Genomic DNA, 23,079 nt, shown 5'->3' with positions numbered 1-23,079 from the left:
CCTAAGACCTCTCCCTTATTGCCACACTGTTTAAAAAACAGCCATTCAACTGGTATGACGCAGCTCAAATTACTCAGTAGCAAGAACACATTATAGACATAGCAGACGCCTATTCTGAATACTAATTTATTCAATCTACTTTCTTGCTGGATATATGGAAGGTATACTTACTGCACAGATCTGTAACTAAAGTGTCAAACTGACCTATCTTTATTCCCCTCAACCTGATATCTTCCTGCTGAAGACAGGCATTTTAAAATTACTAGTACGGTGTACTGCAAGGACAACATATATGCAGCTGGCTCTATTTCACATACAGTTCTATGGCAGGAAAAATACCATGGAGGTGCAGAGAATTCTAGAAGCAATTTCTCTACCCATTTTTTCCACTTTGCCACAGGAAAAACAGTTGAGGTGGAAAATTGGATTGGTAGAGTGAGAGGATGCAGGAATACAGTGGTTGGGTCCTGGGCACTTCCTCCTCTACCTTTACACCTGGTCCAAATCAATTCAGGTATAACTTTTTTACTTCTGCATTGCATTGAAGCTTATAGACTTCAAGCTGACAGTACTATCAAGACTGACTGTTCCTGAACTACAAGAAATTTCCTTTCCTTCCTTCCACCAGAGGTCTGAATGCTTTGGTTGTCTCACACTTGTCAATATAACCCATTTAAGAGATTTTAAAATGAAAACTTTAAAAAAAAATGTTGAGAAGTGTAGAAGATAATCCATGGAAGAAAGATCTGACACTGAAAAATGCTTACGTTCTTCCATTCCTAATACACACATCTCTGATCGACACCAGGGAACTTTCATGTTACAGGCTGTTACAGTAATAACTATAATGAGGTGGGGAAAAAGAGCAGACACTGGAGCCTAATGTTTGCTTTGTACATCAAAATCTGCTTCAGCCTACACACCCCAGAGTCACCAATCAAAGCTTATGATGCAAAGTTAACGATGTCTACCACTTCATCTAGAACTCCATGGAAACATGGAGGCAAAGCCTGATTCTTATAGGAACAGGCAACAGTAGCACATATACTCACAGGTATTCGCAAAGCCCCAAGGAAGCTGATAGCTGATGTCCCATGTCTGCCTTCACCAGTGCCCACAGCGCTGGAGTTCTGTGACGTCATGGAATTTTCACTGTCCATAAGCAAATGCAGCATCTCTGGATCCTGCAATTCCCCCCCAGCAACACCATACACAAAAGAAAAGAACAACGTATCAAAATACATATCAAACTAGCAAATCATTCCAAAATAATTTCTTAAACAAACCTATCTATTTTATTGCAGATAGCTACAAGTTTTAAAATATCTTTATTTCGATATAGAGGATACAGAGAAACCAAACAGTGTATATGAAAAACAGGGTGAAATAAGTCTGATTGTTTACCCTTGCTTGTTTACTTATGGATGAAGATTTTATTCTATAGAAGCTTATTTCAAGATGCAAAAAACTTACATATTATAATACAGCCTAAAGGAACAAAACAATTTCCAATTCTTCATTGTCCTGCTACTTAAATGTGGTCTAATTACAACTGAAAACCTCCATTTCTGTACCAAACCAATTATTACCTTTTTTCTGTATTAATATCAAGCTTTAATTTAATTTATTAATACCAAGTACCCTAAAATACAAACATGTAACTCAGCTGATAGGGAAAAAAGGAATATTGAAAGGATTGCCATTAAGTGCCTTCACGCTTTGTTGTCAGTGCAAGAGAGAGCGCGTGCCTTCGCCCACTTCCTATGCAGACTCTTTGTAAAGACTGACGGTAGTGACAGTGAGAGGTACAACCAGAGTTAGAGGAGACATTTTTGTGTACTGATTTGCTGCCTATATTTTAGCTCTGTCTTCATGACTTGTCTCCCGACATCTACTTAGATTCTTAAATCTTCTCCCCTTATCTTCCAGCTGGTTGTCAAGTTATACTGCCTAATGGTTTCTGTGCTGGAGACTGCTCTTAGGTGACTCAAAATGAACATGAGAAAACTCGGTACACAGCGTAAGCTCAGTGGTTCTCTGAAATGAGTTTACTCACATTTATTCTGAGCCACCGAAGGAGGATTAAGCTGCACTGATTGCAGACAAGCAAGACAAGCAAGACTTCAGGAATGGGACAGACTGAAATATTTAAAAGATTTTAAATGGCTTAAATTGAAAATATCAGGCAGTACATTACATTTGCTGAACTGTACAAAGATCACAAATTAAGACCAAATAAGCAACCATGCTATATTACTAATCTCTCCTGCAGTAGCTATGTGAGATAAATGCTTGGTTCCCTTATCTGATGTCACATTTGTGTATGAAAAGCAGATTTCAGCATTACAAAAGGAAGACCAAGCTTTGTCAACAGTAAACCTACTGTAAATATCCCCTGTGATCTTTAGAAAGCCTTCTATACTGCTTTACAATAACACATTACATTTTACCTGCGACTTGATAGTTTCCTTGTCATTTAAGGTTGGCATCTGGACTCTGAATCGAGATGCACCATTCACGAATGCTTTAGAACTCTGAAAGAAAAATAACAAACCCTCATGCTTTTGTTACCTGCTTTGTAAGGCATTACATAGCGCTAATAATTTCTTCACAAATGAAGTCTATGTGCATTATAACGTCAACATATGGTGTAATCCCAAATGAAGAATCCTTAATTAAATGACTGTATTTTGTGTCTAAGCTCTTACACAGACCTACGGCAATATACATAAAATGCAATTTAAAACGTCTTTGGAGTCTTACTGTTTTTATAAAGCAGCCTTATGCTGATTTTAGAGCACAGCCATGATTTTTCATCTTTCCAGCTTTTTTCTCTACTAGGCTTCCCTTGACACTGCTGACATTTTTTTCTCGTATGGAAATGATCCCAGTGACAACTACGGATTTTTATTTAATTCAATTTTCCCAGGAAAACTTTATTTCTTTATTTCTCTACCCATTTAAGCTAAAAATTTCTTCCACTAGATTTAAGTTCACCCCATTCCTACTCAGAAGTGAACCAGAGACCATGCTCCTGGGGCATCTGGAGGATTACTGAAAAGTCAAAGAGCCTCTGAGGTACACAGGAATCGAGGCAACGAGTTGTGTTTTAGGCCCTAAACGGACATGAATGAATGCATTGCTTTTTACATCTATTTATTGCCTGTGCATCACTGTATCAATTCACACCAAAACTACACTCCTTAGAAAACACTACCCTGAGATCCTTGGGTCTAAATGATTTGCCAAGGAGACCATGGCTTGCCCAGTGAAATAAATATACAGCTTCAAAGTAGGCTTGCAGTCACGGAAGGAGAACCTATTGCTAATACCAAAAGAGGCACTGTGCATTCTTCAGGGATGAGACATCTTCTTACCTAGCGTCAAATCACATTCTGAATGCTACAGCAAAACAAACAAATGAGAAACCATCACAAATCAAAAATAAGAATGCCTGTCCTCAATGAACATTTTAATTCAGGATGAATCACTTGCTAACTCCTGCCCAACAAAAATACAAGGACATATAATGCAGTTTTCTTTACACAAACTGCCTTTCATCAGTCAAATCCTCCCAAGAGGGCAAAAAAACTTCCGAGAGGTGCGGATGAATAACAAAATTTGTGCTGCACAGTGCAGAGCTGAGGGACAAGCAACCCTGGCCATACATTCTGCAAAGCAAATGAATAACACCCATGGGCAGAACAGCTTTTTGTCTCACAGAAAATTAAACTCTTGTCAGAAAGTGATTTATAACAATCTGGGGGGAAAAAAAAATCCATTATCTGAAGAGAAAAAACAAAACCAAAACACAAGACTGTTTCGTTTGACTTGAAAAAATAAGATTTACTGAGGCAAGAAGGAAATGTCTTGGGATAAAGACTAGACATAGAGGCTGCACATTTAATGCTTGGAACATCTTCCTTCTTTTCATTAAGATAAAAACTGCAGGTTTCTTCTAAATGCACAAGCACATTGCCACAGGAGTTCAAGAGAGCTACGTTTCATAGAAATGCAAAGTCAGGTTAAAGAACGTTCTTAGAAAATAAAGGCAAGTCTGTATGTACATGCTGCAATGAATATATGCACTTATGAGGAAAAAGAAAAAAAAATAAATAAAGCAGAGGGAGAGAAGACTAGAAGCAATAAATATAGTTTTAAATTATCGTATTTTACAAATGCCATTAAACCTTTCCTTCAGTTTTGATGATAAATAGTACACCAATGTATAATAAAGCGCACAGACGTCTTGCTTGCATTTGTCATGGGTATATCCTTCTGGAACACTGCAGATTAAGTTTCCGATTGTAGCACTTAAAAGCCCTTTATCATAATCAAATGTCTCGAAGCAAATTTCAGATTCATAAATCAGAGTCAATGTGAATATGAGCAAACAAAGCACAACTGAAGGAACTGCTGAATAAGGAACGAGAACTGCATATGCGAGGCTCTGTGCTTGGCTCTCCATCTGTTCTTCTGGACAGCTCAGTCAAATCAGATTACTCACCACTACAAACTCTGTAGAAATACTGGGCTCATGATCACGCTGCAAATAAACAGTAGACCAAATTCATCTAAGACAGTGATATCACAGAGAGACTAACCTAATCTTTACACCTTAATATGAATATATCTTAAACTCTTCCCTATTTATTTCAGTTGTCTTTAAACTTAACCAGCCTCATTCTTCCATTTAGAGGTTCAGCTTTTGGCACTAACCGGCACAGCTGTCTGCACCCAACCAAAATATTTGCCCAAAGTGACGAGCTACAGCCTTATGAGCAAAACAAACAGGCTTGTTTCCTTAATTCCTTAAATAATGATAATGATTTCTATGTATTTGCAAAAGCACAAGTTGTTCTGGTAGTCACCTGAGGTGACTGAGCATTGAACAACAGCTACCATTTTATGTATGCCAGCAAATTTTAACCCTTGGTTAATACGTTCGGAAGTTTGTTCCCAGTGATAACAGAGTCTGTCTTATTACATGTATTATCCTTCACTTAACAATCTTTTCTTTCCAATTCAGCAATCAGAAATGATCACTACTACGTCTGCATTTTTAGGAGATCTTCTCAAACTCCTATTCTTATCAATTTTCTTAACTTTTAATACTGCCCTCCCCACAGTGAGCAGAAACTATGATCCAATGCACTTCATAGACCACACAGGTCTAAAGTGAGATATTTAAGCAGTTAAAGTGGTATGCAGTTTCCCAAGAGAGAATCTGAGAAACATTAGAGGTAGACAGGGAAGTACTTCACAAAACCCTAGAATATTTGCAGATATGAATGCACAGAACAGGGAAGGAAGAAGTGATCCCGTTTGTTATGCAGAGTAAGGTTTCCTGGGAAACAGTATACCAAATGCAATGCTATGCAATGAGACTGCCCACGCTGCAATGATCTCGACGATGTCCTGGAGATTAGATCAAAAGACAGTTCCAGAAAGGGGAAAGTGTGGTGAAAAGAAGGGGAAAAAATACTCTAAAAATACTGGCTTCTAGTTAAAAATATCATGATGAGTAGATATGGAATGCCATTTTTTATTATACTAGCTCCTTGAGACATACGAACAGGCTATTGCATACAATTAAAATTTCTTAGTCATGCTTCCCAATAAAAGTTCATGAGAAACAAATAGTAAACATTTATTTTCATAAAGCTCAAGAGTCAATTCTGTCAGCATTATGCTCAAGGTATTACAGAAAGCAGCTGACATTTTCATGGGGACACTTCTGAACTACACAAAGCCCTAGTTAAAAATGCCTCCTGTTAGCAGTCTCTCCAAGTCATATAAACGATTCTCATATTTGACAGAAGATACCTTTAATGTTGAAAAAGAATTAAATGAAAAATACAGAAGCTCATTGTAAGTACAAATTATCTCATAGCAACAAACTAAGGAGTTCCAAAGACCATTAAAGGCAATCAGAAGCTTTATCAGGAAACTTCCATATGAGGAAAAAATCCATTAACTGGTAAAGAAAAAGAAATAACAGACAGCAGAAAAGTCACCATCAGTTACTATTCAAAAAAAGAGAGAATTTACAACATAAAAAGCCATTTATCTAAAATAACTTGGGGGAGGGAGAGAAGGGGGGCAGAGTAAAATGCAGAAATCATCCCTGAAGTATCTGTCTGTGATACCTGGAACCAGTAGGTTTAGTTCACATATACATGTAGACAGCCTTCATATATGACAACCCTCTACTTTATGAAAAGACACATGGGATTCCTTAGGACCTCTAACACATTCCTCAACAGCCTTGATTTGCTCTCACACATGGGAAAACCCAAGACCTATTTTTGCCCTCCTGTTCTTCCAAAGACCTAGTTGAAAATGCAGCAAACTTGACTGCCCATGGGTCCTTGGGAGTGAAAAAGAGAAACAGCCTGGAGCAAAATACTGCTCTGTGTTTCAGTTCCAGTAGAAGCAAATGTATACCAATGTCCTACTGAACATGAAACAGATGAACCTGCAAACATATTCTGGAACAACAACAGGAGGATAGTGACAACATTCTGTGACATAGTTGGTCTTCCAAATACTCTCCTTTTTGTTCTTTTTCCTTGTCTGTTATTTTTCTTGCTGCCCAAATTACCTCCCACCTCTTGGATTACAGCTACACAAATCAAGAAAGGAATCAACTTCTCGTGAGACTGAATGCATACAAGCCCATGAAGCAGGATGACATGCACCTCAGGGACCCAGGGTCCTAAGGGAGTTGGCTGATGTGGCTGCTGAGCCACTTCCCACTATATGTGAAAAGTTATGGCTTAAGTCCTCGAGGACTAGAAAAAAAGAAAACATCGCTCCCATTTACAAGAAAGGGAGGAAAGAGGACCTCAGGAACTATAGGATGGTGAGCCTCACCTCTGTGCGTATGAAGATCATGGAACAAATCCTCCTGGATGATATGTTAAGGCACATGAGGGACAAGCAGGTGATCTGAGACAGCCAGCACAGCCATCACATCCCTGGAGGTGTTTTATGGCCAGGCTGTATGGGGCTCTGGGCAATGTGATCTAGTATGTTTGATCTAGTGGATGGCAACACTGCATGTGGAAGGGATGTTGGAACTTGATTCTTGAGGTCCCTTCCAATCCCTGCCAGTCTATGATTCTCACATAGCAGCTAAAGTTTTCAAAGGCACATCTCTTTAGCATTGAGATAAATTTCTACATTACTTAATACTGAGCACACAAAAAGTGAACTCCAGTGTTTTCCCAGTACACTTAACATCTCAGTACCAGAGCTTACCTACTTACCAACCTACTTTAAATAGTGTCTGAACAACCCTGTACTAAATATTTAAACAAAAGGATTTTCTTTTAGAAGTAACTGAAAGCTAGAGTTTTGCTGCCACAATGGCATAAGTTAGAACACATGCAATGTTCAGCAACACAAAGAAAGCTTAAGCATTCACATGTAGACTGTCTTGACAGCAGTAAATTGCATAATTTGATACATTTTAAAACTCATCTAACATTTAAAAAGAAATAATTTATGTATAAATAGCATCTCTGTTCTTGGAGATTCCAAAATTCCACTAGACAGGCCTTAATAAATCTGATCCAATGTAAAAGTCAGTCCCACTACAGGCAGAGGGTAGGATCCAATGACTTACTGAGGTCCTTTCCAAATTAAATCATTCTGTGACCCCACCAAACCAAACCAACAAACCCCCCCACACAATACAGCATCGTCATGTGACCAATATCACTAAGTACAAGTTATTTTTCTCTCCATTTCACAGTTCTTCGTTAATGTCAAAGCAGTCAAAAGTATTATGTCAAAGCATAATACCAATTAGCTTGGGTTAAATAAAGGCTGTACTGTATCACAACAAAACTCTGCCACAGAAGACTGACTGCTTGCCCTAGTCTCTTAACCTTTTAGTTACCAACCCCATAGGCGTTCAAAGACAATGTAGACATGGCACTGAGTGATACAGCTTAGTGAACACAGTGGTGATGGCAGACAGTTGGGCTACATGATCTCAATGTGTTTTTTCCTAACTTTAATGATTCTATGAACTGCAGTTTCACATACACTTTTTTGCTCCTCTTTTCCTCAGTCATGTTTTCCTGCTGCCCTTCCCTCTATCCAAGGGATATTCCACCTTTTGTTCAAGCTCAGAGATTCATGGTTCACAGACCACCTACCAAGGCTGTTTGCATTTTACTTCCTGCAGTGCCCAGTACAGGGTTCTTAACAGTGAGATCCTTGATAGACCATGGCTGGCAGCTATCTCATATCCAAGCAAGTAGGGAAACTGGAGGACACAAGTCAATACACTCAGGTAGATTGGAGGAAAATAACATGAAGAAAAATAAAGAGCTTTTACTGAGTTTGCTGTGCTAAGTTCATCCACTGCAAAACCTTAGTTCAAACCAAGTTATTCACCTGATTTGTACTGCTTCAGTAGACAGTAAGCTTCTGGTTTACCACTGAAGCACAAAGGACCGATCATTCTTTCAAATCTGGGTAAGTTATAACAACGCGGCACAAAGGAACCACGAAGACTATTTGATTACCAGAGCTACCATAAATATGTATAACCGAAGTCAAATAATCACAACAGAAAAAACATTCACTTACACTGGATGGTGTGCAGGAGCAACTTATATCTTTAGGATCTGAAATATAATAACACACACAGTTCATAACAAATGAAAGCATAAATAATCTTTCTTAAAACACTTATCAGTAGTGTAATTTACTACCAATAAGCCAACAGTATGGAGGACACAAGTAAGTTTTCATACAAACATTTAGTTGTACATTTAAAGAAACAGAAAAGGATGCTTCAAGGTACCCTTTCCACTCTAAGACAACACAAAGTACTATCTGGCAGCTCAGTTCATTGCATCATTCTAGCTGGGTCAACAGAGCTTTTTATGTCCTCAGAAAAGACAGATGCAGAAAAATAATCATTCATATTACTATCTCTAAGTCTACAAAGAGACAAAGGGAAGCACTTCTTTTTAATTTCTAATTTAAGGCTGCAGAATTTGCTTTTATCAGGCAATTTCATTATTTTGTAGAACAGAATATAGGTGTCATAAGTCGAATGGTAGTACAGAATACACATTACAGCCAGGTGGGATGTTCTACTATTTAGATGTGTCTCACACCTGAAGAGCTTTTAAACACAGGGGTGTAAAGATAGGACAGTGCACTGAATTCTGAAGGGTTACTTCTCAGATATGATAATCTGAGTGCATAAAATTGTCAGACATACAGATTTTTCTTCATCTAGTTTTTTCAGTATTAGTGTATCCTGTTCTTTGCCTATATGAGCCCCTTCACACTTCTATCACACTAAAGCACTTACGTTCAATAAGAAAGAGGAAACAAACAATCCCCATCACAGCAATGATAACACCCGGCATCACAAAGGAGAGGCCCCAGCATGTAGATACCCAATAAGCAGCAATTAAGGATCCCAAGATATTTCCCACTGATGTGTGTGAATTCCAGATTCCCATGATCAAGCCTCTCCTGCATTAAAGAGAAACAAACAAACAAGTCCCACAAATATTTCTTATTATTCCAACAATAAGCAATCTTGAAAATAGTATATAAGAGGACTGCTTACCTGTGGTGTCCATGAAATCTTATTGCCCTGTAACTGACCACTTCTTTATGCTAGCCTTTCATCTGTCAGTTTCAAAGCATCTAAATATTAAGAGAAATGTTCCAAGAACTTCCCTGTGCATGACAGAATGCATCCTGCAGTTAACAGCACCACCAGGGCTTGCATACTTTCAGGTAAGAGTTTCTTTGGTAGAAACATGTATGTAGATGTTGCATAGCATATACATACTAAGTCCAATGCTTCTGTGAATGGAAGTCCTGCAAATACACTGCAAAGACTTGACTCGCAGATGCCTTGAACTTGTCACCCTAGAAATCCTAGATTTGAGCTGCTGCAGAACAGCTCCAGCAGAACCAATGTAAATCACAACAATTCTGCTGAAGTCTTGGCAGTTAGCAGGCTTTTTCCCTGTAAATTTTGGAAAAACTGCCTTGTCTTCAGCAGGAGGTTACCTGGAGCAAACTAATTTTGAATAAAATAAATCCTTTTCTTTGGCTGAAGATCCAAGAAGTCTGCTCGTGTTTCAAGGAATATGTAGCAAAATGAAAACAAGAACCAATTCAGTGTCATCAGACCAGAGCTCTATCCAACAGTCCAGTACATAGCCTTCTAAAATCAAAGACTGTTGCTTTTGCTTAAAAAAAAAAAAAAAATAAAACCAACAAAAAACTTGAATGAATGCATCTGCTATGCACCGACCTATCAATTCTTTTCAGTAGTTTGATACTGTATTTTTTCAGTTGTCTCACCATTTTACATAGAAAGCTTATTCTGAATTTTGTATGTACACCCCTGGAACTGATTGGCAATAATGTTCCTTTGATGATATCTACAACGGACAGCACTAAATAGCATTACTGTATACTACAGCCATCAACCACCAAAATATCCAATAAATTTAATATTCAGCTCTCACAAAATTCATGGAAGATTTCTGCGTGATATGATAATACAAGCATTTAGAGTGATCTGTATGCAAGATTTAAAAAGTAAAGGAAGAGAATGGATGAATTAAAGAAAGCGACAAAAAGAAAGGTTAAGTCAGCTGTGATCTCTCTTCTTTCAATTAAATTTCAGGTTTTTCTAAGTGTGTTAGAAAGAATATATTGGACAAAAAGATATCTTTAGAGCTATACTTTGACAGGTGCTTTGAAACACAGATGAAAACACATTAAAAAAGGCATGATAACAGCCTCTGTCAAAAGTGGTTTTAGACTGGCAATATTTGCAAGAATTCCAAAACAATTCATCTGAAAAATTAAACATCAAACGAAGGAGTTACCAGATAACACTAATTTGACATGAAAGAGAATATTTCAAATTGAAATGTAAGCTAACCAGAAAACTTCTGTCAAGGATCCACCTAACTTTTATCCCAAAGCATCACTGAAGCAATAGGTAGAGACTTACATTGATTATAACCTTATAGTCCTAAATGCTTTGACTTGTGCTATGAAAACTTTGCATTATGTACTATTTACCTTCCTTTTCCAAACCAGTTGCCAATACATGTAACAACACTTGGCCAGCCAGTAGTTTGCACCAATCCATTAGCTATCTGAAAGTATATAAAAACAATAATAAATAAGCATAGCCTACGACAAGTTAAGTTCCTACATAATTCCTGTTGAGTGCTGTGTTGGAAAAAGGAAGACTAAACAAGTGCTTTGATTTCAGAAGTGTATTGAGGGTTTCAAAAGCATTATTTTTCACAAATAAATAAGCTGGAATGTTACACAGGGGTTCTTCCCTATTCCTAAATATTTCCAGTCATGCAAAGCAGAAAAAATTAAAATTCAATCACACGCTTACCAAAAAAATCACATTTTATAGACAACACAGAACAGGCAAACCAATTCCCTAAGCTCTAAGAGCTACACAATACTTTACTCAGTTTGAACATATGGCAACGTATATTTGCAACTGAAGTGAAAAAATAAAAAAGCTTTCATGAAGACTGGGTAAGTCTGAACACTAGATTTAAAATGATTAAAAGACATATGCAAATAAGCTTAGAGAAGGAATGTAATATACTGTATTCAGACTGAAGGCCATTTCAGCCTGCAAGTTGCACAGATGTAAAGAAACGTTCCTAACTCAATTCCTAAAAGTTCACTGTCAGACAATTGCTCATTAACAGAAATGTTACAGTATAATAATCCACAATGAGCAACTGAACACAAAATGAAGCAATCTCACACCTCTGTGTTACAGGACTCACTGTCCACATCATGCAGTACAGAACTGGTAGGCACACAGCCTATGCCTAAGGGAGCTGACTCGTCTTGGAAACCACACAGGCTAACAGCCTTGGGGCACTGACACAGTTCAGCAGGTGACTTTGGTGAAATGGTTATAAAAGCTTTCAGTGCTCAAGTCTGTATTGCTGCAAGTCACATTACACATGCCATGCAAACATGCCAGCTGTGAAAATGCAACCGAGATTATACAAAGAAAGCAACAGCACAAGGTGTAGACCTGCCCAAAATGAGTCAGAAGTGCTAATCATACACTGGCCATGATCAAAATTCCACTTTGGGTCAATGGTAAATCTTCTTGTGATGCCTGGTTAGATCTACAAGCACTCTGAAAAACCTCACACAACAAATTTTATTAAAGAGGCTGCCAGTTTCTCAGCCACACCAACGCAGGAGACTCCATCATTAGCCACATAAATGTAATTTTCCTGCAGAGAAAGCCAAGATGAATCACTCAGGTCTTGGCAGAATGACAGAAGTTAATACTTCTGTTTTAAAACTCATCCACATCTAAGCTTGCAAAGATTTGATCATCAATGAATTTGACACAGACTAAAACACTAATTTGTTTTCAAAGATTTCCTGTGTTTTGTTTATTTTTTAAACCTGGGGCTATCCACTCTATCATTTCTGTATGTTATTGCTGATGACAGATGTCAGCCTTCATATCCTCCCATCTAACCACTAATCATGGCTAGCAACTCAAAAGAAACAATAACAACACAACATTAAAAAGCACCATGGGAACTCAGACTACCTAAAGAAAATCATGCCTACCTGGGCCATTATGTAAAACCACAGATTATGTATATTACAGAAGTAACCCAATCCAAACATGGCAGTGAAGAGCCCGCTAGCAAGCATTCCAACTGTCAGATAGTACCGGATGGGCAGCCGTTCTCCTATTATTCCACTTGAAATGTGGAAGGAAAGAAAAAGAAAAGCTATAATTAAAAATCAAATCATAACGCTTTTAGGAATAAAGACTATTTTGTGTTGCTTAATTCCTGTTGAAGGGGAACTTTACAGGTAAAGTACTTGATAGAACAAAACAACAAATGTTTCATGATCAGTAACTGCCAAGGGCCAACATCTGCACAACAATCTTTCAGGGACATACTCACCTGAAGCCCACTGGAAGTGACTCACAGAATAATTTCCCAAATAGCCCAAAGCATGGGAACATCTCCAGTCATTTAAAATGAGACTTATCTCTCTCACTAATGACTCTAGTTATAAGGGTTCCAATTTTGGTAAAGAAAAAGAGGAATCTTCAAATGGCAGTTAATATCCAATGGCTAGTTTTGATAGTGTCTGCTACTGTTCTTTCACTACAGGACATATCACCTCAGTCTACAGATGCGTACCGGACATGGATAAAACCTGGGGATGTGCTTCCCAACCCCAGCACATCCCAAAGAAATACAGGTTAGACTGCAAGTTGAAAAGCACTTATGCACAAAGTAGTTGGGAGAGTAAAAAAAAAAAGAACTTTCTGCACATCAAGTGGTATGACACCACTGGGAACAAAGGAAGATGCAATTCTTTCTATAGCAGCTAGAGGAGATAGGAGAACAACATCCAAGTTCTCATTCTCTTCATGAGAAACTTTACAGTAGTACAGCACAATATAATGGTAATAGTATGGCCTCCTATATCAAGTGATGAAGGTTTCCAAGAGAATGAGATTTACCTTAAATACATTCCAATTGCATATGCACACAGAAATGAGTAATCCAGTGCTCCCAGTAGCTGCTTGTAGTTATTCTTATCTAAGAACATATTTTCAAAATAAATCATCAGTTTATACATACCAATAATTTTCATATATTATAAGAAAAATGACATGCATAGGACACAGTGGATGTACGCTGGATATCTAATTTTAAATGAGTACTTTTAAATGGGACTTAAGCACACATTATGCAATACACATTTAGCAACAACAATAACAAAAAACCTCTACAATTTATGCTTTGACTTGTAGCACATCAGGAAAATCCTTCTAGGCTCACTTTTAATTCTGTTTTACTCAAAACATCACTTAGGAATTTATGTGCAGCTATTTGCAAGGTATCCTACTTTTATAGCTCCTTAAACAACCAAAAATGAGCCCAACCAAAGAAAAAAAGCCACCAAACAACTGAACCATAAAGGGTATTCTCAAAAACCCAGTGGAGAGATAAGTTTCCTAGATGTGGTGCTAAAAGCAAAAGTAGCTTTAAAAAAAATCTATCATTGTACAGGCTTTTTAAGGAATCATCTTAATACTTTTTTTTGAATGGTTAAATTCTTCTGCACTTCATTCTCTAATTTCTCATAAGGCACAGTGACAGAAGTCTGGTTTAAAAGAAGAAAAATAAGGTTCAGCTCTCTACAAGAAACAACCCTAATCACAACAAAATGGAACTTGTGGGATGGAAGGATGCAGCAGGAGGAACTTCATCCAGATGGAAAAAAACATGTCTAGCCTCAAGAGACCTGTGCTCATACCAAGAAAGACAACCATATGTGTTTGCACTGAGCCACAATTCAAAGAATCATAGAATCATTTGAGTTGGAAGGAACCTTTAACACTCATCTTGTCCGATTCCCCTGCAATGAACACAAAACAGCTAGATCAGGCTGTTCCGAGCCCCGTTCAGCCTGACCTTGCATGTCTCCAAGGATGAGGCATCCACCACCTCTCTGGGCAAATTGTTCCAATGTTTCACTACCCATAGCATAAAAACTTTTTCCTTCTATCAGTTTTAATCTCCTTTCTTTGTGCTTGATACCATTTCCTCTTGTCCTATCACAACAGATCCTATTAAAAGACTGTCCCTTTCCTTCTCACAGCTCCGCTTTATATACTGACAGGCCTCCCAGAGCCACCTCTTCCCCAGGCTGAAAAGCCCCAGCTTTCTCAGCCTGACATTGTAGGGAAGGTTCACTTTTGGGGCCCACCTCCAAACATGCTCCAGCAGGTCCATGTCTCTCCCACTGAGAATAAAGTTGCTGCTATTAAAACACCCCATTTTTTCAGCACTGCTCCAGCTTGCCAGCTATGCCATTTCAAAAAAGACAGCTTTGCAACAACATGTGTGTTCATGGAAAAAAGTAGGACACTAGAGGTCAGTTTTCAATGTTAATAAAGCCAACTAGTATTTCAGACAACTAAGCTTAGTCTCCCCTTGGTCAAGGGACAAGAAAGAACAATTAAGTTTTACTGCACACCACAACATTTGAAAACGTTAGACTACATCATTTCAGTTGTCTGACTCCCTTGCAGCAGGCGGTCAGTACATAGAATCCTGTCCATAGAAAGCCTAGAGCTAAGATCTCTTATTCTCTTTGATGAGTGTATTTTTTTTTAATTGCTAATTAAAGAGTAATTAGAATGGCTTAGTGATGGCTTGACAGACCAGGGTTGACTACTCTACCCCACTGATGTTCTTGGCTGTGATTAAAGTGACAAAGAATGATTTAAAATCTCCATTAAATTCTAGTACAATTACATTTGAAGTGTCTTTCTAAGCAGGCACACATTATTTTGAGTAAAAAGACAGCTTGATAAGCCAGTCAGTAGACTGTCAATTCCACTCTTCAACTAAGTCCCAAGATTTACTCCATTAGAATGATGAAAACATTCCCTCTCCTCATAAAGACTCTGAAAATGTCCAGTTTGGATAAACACTTTATTATGGGGGGGAAAAAAAAGGGAGAATAACACGTCTTACCAAATGGCTCCCATCCACATTGGGATGCATTAGACAGCTTTCTGACAGACTGAATCTGGGCAGCATATTCTCTGTAGGAGCTGAGCTCAACTTCATGTGAAGCAGCACAATGCTTATGCAGTTCTCCCTGATACAGAAAGGAAATTTGAAAATGGAAAATTCACCTTCAGCTGTACCCTCCATAGAGCAAGAAATTTAATAATTCTGTGTGAACCTGCATCAAACACAATGAAATCAGTAAAATTTTAAGCCATTATTGACTGCTGTTGTTCAGTGAAGCCACCATTACACCAAAGAGAAACCACGTGGCTAGTAACAATTTGCTATGGAGAAATGGTGTTTGTAAGTGCAGAATTTCAAAATTCTTCACTATTATTGATCTACCATACCCACTGTTACTCACCAGTGATATACAAGAGCTCAGGCAGATTTGATTTGTGCGTGGCAAGTTCCAGGTACATGAGATTAGAATGAAGAAAGTATAGGTATAGAGAATAGCTTGTCACTGGCTTCACTGGGAACAGAAGTGAAAAATATGGAGTCCCAAGTGTACAGACAACTATGATGCTCAACAGCACTTGGAACAGTCATATAAACGTCAGTAGAATTTTAGCACATTTGAGTCATCAGTTGCAAGATTTTCTCAAATATAAGAATGTAAATATGTCCCCTGCTACATATCTGTACATGGGATTAATTTACATGAACAGCCTCAAGCACAGGCACAACTGTTCCAGTTCTTAACCCCAAAGCATACAAGTATATATAACATTCTAGGAGAGGTCTCACTAAAGCTTATCATGTAAATGTCCCTGTGTGCCAATTTCATCAGGTTTTCATCTCTAAAAGCATTCCAAGTTAAACACTGACCTTTACAAAAGAAAACACTGAAAAAGATGACTACTTCCTTGTTTGATAACAATAGAAGGATGTTTAAATAACACAACCTTGCTTACCTTAACTATACTGATAGGTTTCCTTGATAAATGGAAGCTGGCATATAAGAGGAAGGTGAGAGTGAAAATGAAGGCTCTATACCTGTAATACAAAAAAACAGAGATATGACTTACTTTTAGTGCTGTTCACACACACAGAATCACACAGAATCACACAAAATGACCTGGGTTGGAAGGGACCTCAAGGATCACGTAGTTCCAACCCCCCTGCCTGGCAGGGCCACCAAACATACACATTTACTAGATCAGGTTGCCCAGGGCCCCGTCCAACCTGGCCTTGAACACCTCCAAGGATGGGGCATCCACAACCTCCCTGGGCAGACATTACTGTTGTAACTGTTTCTGTTGTACTGTTACTGTTTTACTGCTGTAACTGCTGTTACAGAACATTACACACTGGTAATCTTGGAATAGGTGAAGACAACTTTTTCCTCATATTCTCTAACAGTCAGAAGAGCCACCCTACCAGTAGCACCTGCTCTCATCTGGTTTTGGAAGGGAGCACCGTGATACACAGGACAACACATGCGTCTGCAGAGCTGATTTGCACATTTGCAACACTCCTTTAGGGGCTTTTAAAAGACAGTTCTACATTAAACACACAGATACTCACAGCTCACATTTTATGGATTCAGAAAGTTTTCTGTTACAATTAAGACATAAAAGCTGGCTGAGTTGTCATTTTAACTATTGCAAAGCATTACCTTCTTCTATCCTTATACTGCTCTTAGGATTTTTGCTTTATTTTTGATTTCCACAGCAACAACACCAGTTGGCCATTTCTAGGGACTGTAGTGCGGACAGACACTGCTTGCATGTGCTGTCAGTTGGAGCATGTGAATATAATTATCTAGCTTTGGGCTTGGAAGGACTTTTCTTCATACTTCACTGGAATCCCGGGGTCTTTCTCTGCAGTTCCTATGAATTATAAAGTCACTCTGCCACTGCAAGCATAAAACAAACACAGCAATCTAATCTATTCTATTCCCTACCTACAGAACTTATGTTTCAGCTGCTTAAGCAGCTGAGTGTTTTGTGGATTTCTTCTTTTTACAATGCAGAGATATGAGAGCATACCTACTGGCTTTTTCTAGCAAATAAAACTGCATATGCACATAAAAAGATCTGATATCACACAGCTTAATACGGTCCCTAATTTTTAATTAATCTTCAATCAGCTCCTGTCTTATAAACTTCTGTATAGCAAGGGTATTGTTTTGTAGCTCTGACATCCAAAGACATTAACAAGATTTAAATTAAAAAAAAAGGGTGAGTTTTACTGTGAGTTGAGTTATTCACCCCTACGACTGAAGGCGTTACCATGAGTGATAAAAATATAATGACACTGTCCTTGTTTCTGTACTGTGATAAATTGTTTAAATAGGAAGTGCCTGGTCTTCGATTTGTGATTTTTTGTTATTCACACACAATTAACCCTCTCTCAGAAAGCACACAAACCAATGCCGTCCACTTACCAGGATTATTTGCTTTTTAAAATATTACAGTACTAAGAATTAAAACCGTAATTCTAAAGGTCTGTATGACACATCAGTTTATGGGGAAGAATAGACACTTCAGGTTAAAATGCATAATCTTAGTTGGGAACAGTGCTCAAGTGTCTGAATATAAAAATGTGAAAGTTATCCCTTCAGATGTGTATTTTGCATGGGAAAGGTCAAAACGATTTACCCTCTAGCATACTTGACTGATAACTTTTATAATGCGAGCAATATTTGTTATACAACTTGCAACATTTTTTGCTGCATATACCAAGCAATAAAAAAGCAAAAACAGAGCAATAGAACAAACTGATTTACCCCTGACACAAACTCACATTGTCAGCACCATACTTCAAGACTTACCACTGATCTCGTGAAAATGAAGTGATGAAGCGAATCCCGGGAGGAAGTTGAGCCATCTACAGCTGGTATCAAATTGTAGGCGACACAGTTACGTGCTTGTGAAAACCTTAGCTGCTGTTCAGAACGTGTATTAAAGATCTTCCACAAGCCATGCAATTGTAGGCTGCAAACTTGGAAGACTTCCCTTTAGATCTTGTTCTTGTACCTTCAAATCGTTCTCTTTGTTTTTGTTAATTGCTGATTTTTGAAAAAGAAAATCTGGTAAGTAAATATTCTCATCAAGGTACTGTAATATCTTCTGATTATAACATTTCAGCTGTGATGATCTATTCAAGACCTAAGTCATTACCATAACTAGCCTTCTAGACATCAAAAATGTAAGAGAGAACTTCAAGCCAGTATAAACTGCAATCTTTCCTACATTTTATCATCTATTTTGAGAAGTCAGCTTAGCATAGAGCAGTGGGAGCAGAAGGAAAAGATGCACACAGAACACAATGCAAAGCCTGCTGACAGCAAAGCACTGCTTTTGTCCCAGAAAGAATACAAACAGGCAATTACCCACCTTAGATAGATCTATTTGAACATATCATAAACATTCATGAGGCTGAAATTTGCTCAAAAACTGCAGTGTTTTCAGCCCGGAAAAGAGAATTCTTCAACTTGCAATCAGGTGCAGGTGAACAATGGTGTCAGCAACACTTGACCAGCACTCCCTGTTCTAGCCTGGTTCCCCTGATATCCAGTATCAGTGCCACACAAGGCACCAAACTGTCAGTGAAGCTGGAAAAGCAAACCAGAAATATCCCCACCTGAGCTTCCTACAGCAGCTCACCCAGCAGTCAGGCTCATGCACATCTGTGAATTACATTCCCTGGCATGCAGGGAAACAGTGCAATTACGACGGCATTGATTCAGTTTGACTTAAAATGTAGTACAAATCCTCCTGTTTCTTCTAATTCCAGCTGAAGCCCCTCGACAGAAACAACTGATCCTTTATTACAGGTACTACAACAGGAACTAGCCACAGTTATTTCACAGCAAGCCTGAGCCAGCAGTTGAGTAAGATGACAAAAGGCTGTGTGGCCATAAGGTGTGTCTGTAACCCAAGCAGGCAAGCTGAGCCTCCCTGTGTGCTAACAGCAGGGCCATCCCAGCAGGATGACAAATGATGTACCAGGACTATGACCAGGATGTGCAATGGAACGACACTGTCATCAGCCAAGCTGGTAAAGTCAGCACCAGGCACGTCCTCCTTAGCCTGAAAGTTGGTAGGATACAGGAGCAGCTCTCCTGACAAACAGTGGGAAGTGAGATAACACAAAATCTCTGAAGAAAGCACACCTGCCAAAACCAAAGGACTGGCTTAACCTGGGAATTTTAGGGACTGCCACCCAACAGGCTGAGGTATGAGCCTCTCTCATCTTTATCCTTCACCTCATTACAGAAATCAAAGCTGATGGCCCCCAGTCAGCTGAATGACAACAATGAACTCAGCTCCCTTGTGCTGACCAGATCAAGGGTCTGCTTCATTATTCTAACACATATTTTTGCCGTGCCTTTTGCTTTTCACAGTGTCATATAATCATAGAATTGAGTTGAAAATAATCTTTAAAGGTCATCTTGTCCAACTCCTCTGCAATAAACAGTGGCACCTACAGCTACATCAGGTTACTCAGAGCCCTGTCCTGTCTGACCTTGAGCATTTCCAGGGATGGGCTTCCACCACCTCTGGGCAATGTTTGGCTTTCTGGGCTGTGAGGCACATTGTATCCTTGTTATCTCCCTCCTCTGAAAGTGAATGGACTTGCTAATCTTGTTGGGTGTGCTCCACCTCCTCCCCCGTGCCCTCCATCAGATTGTGCAATCCGTCAGCTTTCCTGCCAGGAGTCTCCTACCCTGCCTTCCTCCCTGCTCCCACTCCCAGCTGCAGGTTCCTGCCTCCTCGTGAGGATCTGAAGTCTTAAGCCTATTCACGTGGTTTCCTTAAAATACTGTGGGATAAGGCAACGGCCACCACAGAAAACTAAATGTTCAACAGGTTACTCTTAACAGTTTCAGCATAAGCAGTGGCAAAAAGACTTCTTGCATCTTACAAAAGGTTTCAGTGCTATGTGTTCACAGGAGGCTGCACATCCCTGCACCTGCTGCACAGACCACACTCAAACCTCCTCCTAAATGTTTCCTGGGAAGACAGTAACCAACAAGTCAATAGAGACAAAAAACCAAAGACAAAAACACAAGCTCCTAACTCCATGTTGTAAATGCAAAGCACTGTAGTCCTGCAAGGAGGACTGGACATTTGGAACCACACTCCGAGCCTATTTGGCAGGGGCTGATTTTGTCTTATCTTGTGCAAGAAGGGGCCCAGACCATGGCCTCGCAATGTCTGGAGTATGTTTCAGGCCTGAAGTTCTTACTGCCTTGCCAGCACCTTATCTCTGCATATCCAGAAGTTCCTATGGCTTCCAGGTCATGACTCTATTAGCAAATAAAACTTCTCACACAAAAGTCAAGCAACCTGTGGCAATAAAAGTCATGATCAGGTTATAAAAATCACATCGTCCTGCAGGTGAAACTGGTTTCTTAAAACAAGTTATTATTCAGAAAGGGCATTAACAGACCACAACAAAGAACTGGTAATTATCAACACATTTGTTACATTTCCATTTCACTAATGAAGCACAAAGACGAGCTTCAACCACTTGAACTGGTCTTCTGTACTTTCATTTTCAGCAAAATTTTTATCTAATGGAGAGCAAATACTTGCACTTCCTCTTGGCTGTACTGCAGCACATAAAGCAACACGGTGGTACTTAGAATCTCTATTCAAACTTCCACATTTTATGCGTTTTTTTTCAGGTTTACACTGCACTGTCTGAAATGCAGCTCTCTGCCTGTTTCAGGAAAACATGGTCATTCATGACTGGTCTTTCCAACCAGAAATACTGAAAACCATGGCTTAGCTGTGCTGGAGGCACAGTGTGGCATTTCTTCCTGTGCGATGCTGTGTCTGAGGACAGGCATACACTGCCTGCTGCTTCTGCATACAACAAATGCAAGACCTCAGGGTATGGGCTCAAGAGGCTTTCAGACATACACATAGCCAAGGCATTCTCTAATACTCAGCAGCAAAATCTTGCCCAGAAGCAGTCAGATCCATTGGCTTTGTAGGCTTGTAGGGCAACCTAAATGGCCACATCTGTTTAGAACCATGGAATACTAAGCTGGAAGGGACTCACAAGATCATCGAGTACAGCTCCTGGCTCCACACAGGAAAACCCAAAATCAAACCCCATATCTGACAATGGTGCCCAGATGCTCCTTGAACTCCAGCACTGGGGCCGTGCCCACAGCCCTGTGCATCCCGTTCCATGCCCACCGCCCTGCGGTGCAGCCCCTTTCCCTGACCCCCAGCTGCACCTCCCCTGGCACAGCTCCATGCCGGTTAACATTAATACAGCAAGCAGGAAACAGTTAACTGATTAAAGAACACAGGCCAAAGGTTCCTGCAAGCACACAGCCAGTCCGTACCTGGGGCCCATAACACCGCCTTGCAAACCGCACCGGGGCCGAGGGAGCACAGGCCGGCCCGGCCCCTGAACGCCGAAGGTCAAAGCGCCCCAGGGCTGAGCGCTGCGCTCCCACCGGGCACACCGCACCGGAGCTGCTCCCTCCCGGCCCACCCCGGGCCCGCGGCAGGTGCACGGCCACCCCCCTCCCGCCCGCCTCGCCTACCCGCTGCCGCTTCTCTCCCAGCCGGTGCCGGCGGCTTCCTGCTTCCTGCCTGGCCTGAGCCGCTCCGAGCGGAGCCGGGCGCGGTCGCGTATCGCCACCCCGGCAGCGGGACCGATCCGCCCGAGCCCCTCCCCGCCGCGCCGTTACGAGCTGTGCTATGGACCGGGCTGCCGCGGCGGCGCGGAGGCCCCGGCCCGCCTCTAACGGCCGGCGGGGGGAAGCCGCCACCCCTAGCGCTCTCCTCAGGGCTCTCGGAGGAGCCGCTGCTGCGAGTCTTATGGAGACTAACGAGAAAGCTGTCTAATAATAATAATAACCATATTAGCATTTGCCCCATCCCTGGAGGTTCAAGGCCAGGCTGGATGGGGCCCTGGGCAGCCTGAGCTGGTGGGGGGCAGCCCTGCCCACAGCTGGGGTTGGGGCAGCGTGTGCTCAGAGGTCTGTCCAACTCTAAGCGTTCTGTGGTTCTGAGCTTTTATTTGCCTTCTGGCTTCTTGATCCTGACGCCAGCAACTTCAAGGCACTCACCAAAATGCTCTGGTTTCTTTCATTCCTCCCCTCTCCCTTTACATAGCCTGTGCCAGCAGTGCCAATAAAAAACACTCAGATCCGCAGTGTGACTTTAACTTGACCCCTTGGACTTGACACTTAGATCCTGAGCTTTGTTGTGCAGTCACAATGAATGCTTCTCCCTTAAAACAGAGCCAGGGTCTCAGGTTGACCATTGCACAACACAGCTACTGCTTCCCAGGGGGCTGCTGCTCTGGCTCACCTTTTTCTAGTTGCCCTCCACCTTCACAATCCCCACTATGGTGCATAAACGGAACAAGGAAACACTTCAAAGGGTAGTCAGGCATTGGAATGCACTGCCCAGGGAGGTGGTGGAGTCACCGACCATAGGAGTGTTCAAGAAACGTTGCATTTGTATATATGCTGAGCCAC

The 23,079-nt window shown here is 40.4% G+C and overlaps 1 protein-coding gene across 4 annotated transcripts in view; it reads right to left on the bottom strand.

The window, feature by feature from the left end:
- The window catches only part of SLC37A1 (solute carrier family 37 member 1), a 30,756-nt gene extending 8,370 nt beyond the window's left edge, over window positions 1–22,386 (bottom strand). Inside the window, exons 1-12 of one of the 4 annotated variants that reach the window (XM_015883272.2) lie at window positions 22,138–22,386; window positions 18,400–18,636; window positions 16,538–16,619; window positions 15,582–15,708; window positions 13,556–13,634; window positions 12,640–12,775; window positions 11,086–11,162; window positions 9,341–9,507; window positions 8,605–8,642; window positions 4,508–4,546; window positions 2,451–2,534; window positions 1,053–1,184 (exon numbers count right to left, since the gene is read on the bottom strand). In XM_015883272.2, the coding sequence (XP_015738758.1) occupies window positions 1,053–1,184; window positions 2,451–2,534; window positions 4,508–4,546; window positions 8,605–8,642; window positions 9,341–9,507; window positions 11,086–11,162; window positions 12,640–12,775; window positions 13,556–13,634; window positions 15,582–15,708; window positions 16,538–16,619; window positions 18,400–18,455 (1,017 nt within the window). In that variant the 5' untranslated portion in view covers window positions 18,456–18,636; window positions 22,138–22,386. Of the gene's footprint in view, window positions 1–1,052; window positions 1,185–2,450; window positions 2,535–4,507; window positions 4,547–8,604; window positions 8,643–9,340; window positions 9,508–11,085; window positions 11,163–12,639; window positions 12,776–13,555; window positions 13,635–15,581; window positions 15,709–16,537; window positions 16,620–18,399; window positions 18,637–19,211; window positions 21,750–21,933; window positions 22,057–22,137 lie in introns of those variants that run through there. The other 3 variants (XM_015883280.2, XM_015883284.2, XM_015883294.2) reach the window with 3 other exon arrangements.
- Window positions 22,387–23,079: the final 693 nt, after the last annotated feature.

The sequence above is a fragment of the Coturnix japonica genome, chromosome 1 (genome assembly GCF_001577835.2).
Source record: "Coturnix japonica isolate 7356 chromosome 1, Coturnix japonica 2.1, whole genome shotgun sequence".
Lineage (NCBI taxonomy): Eukaryota > Metazoa > Chordata > Aves > Galliformes > Phasianidae > Coturnix > Coturnix japonica.
This window is presented reverse-complemented; position numbering and strand designations above follow the sequence as displayed.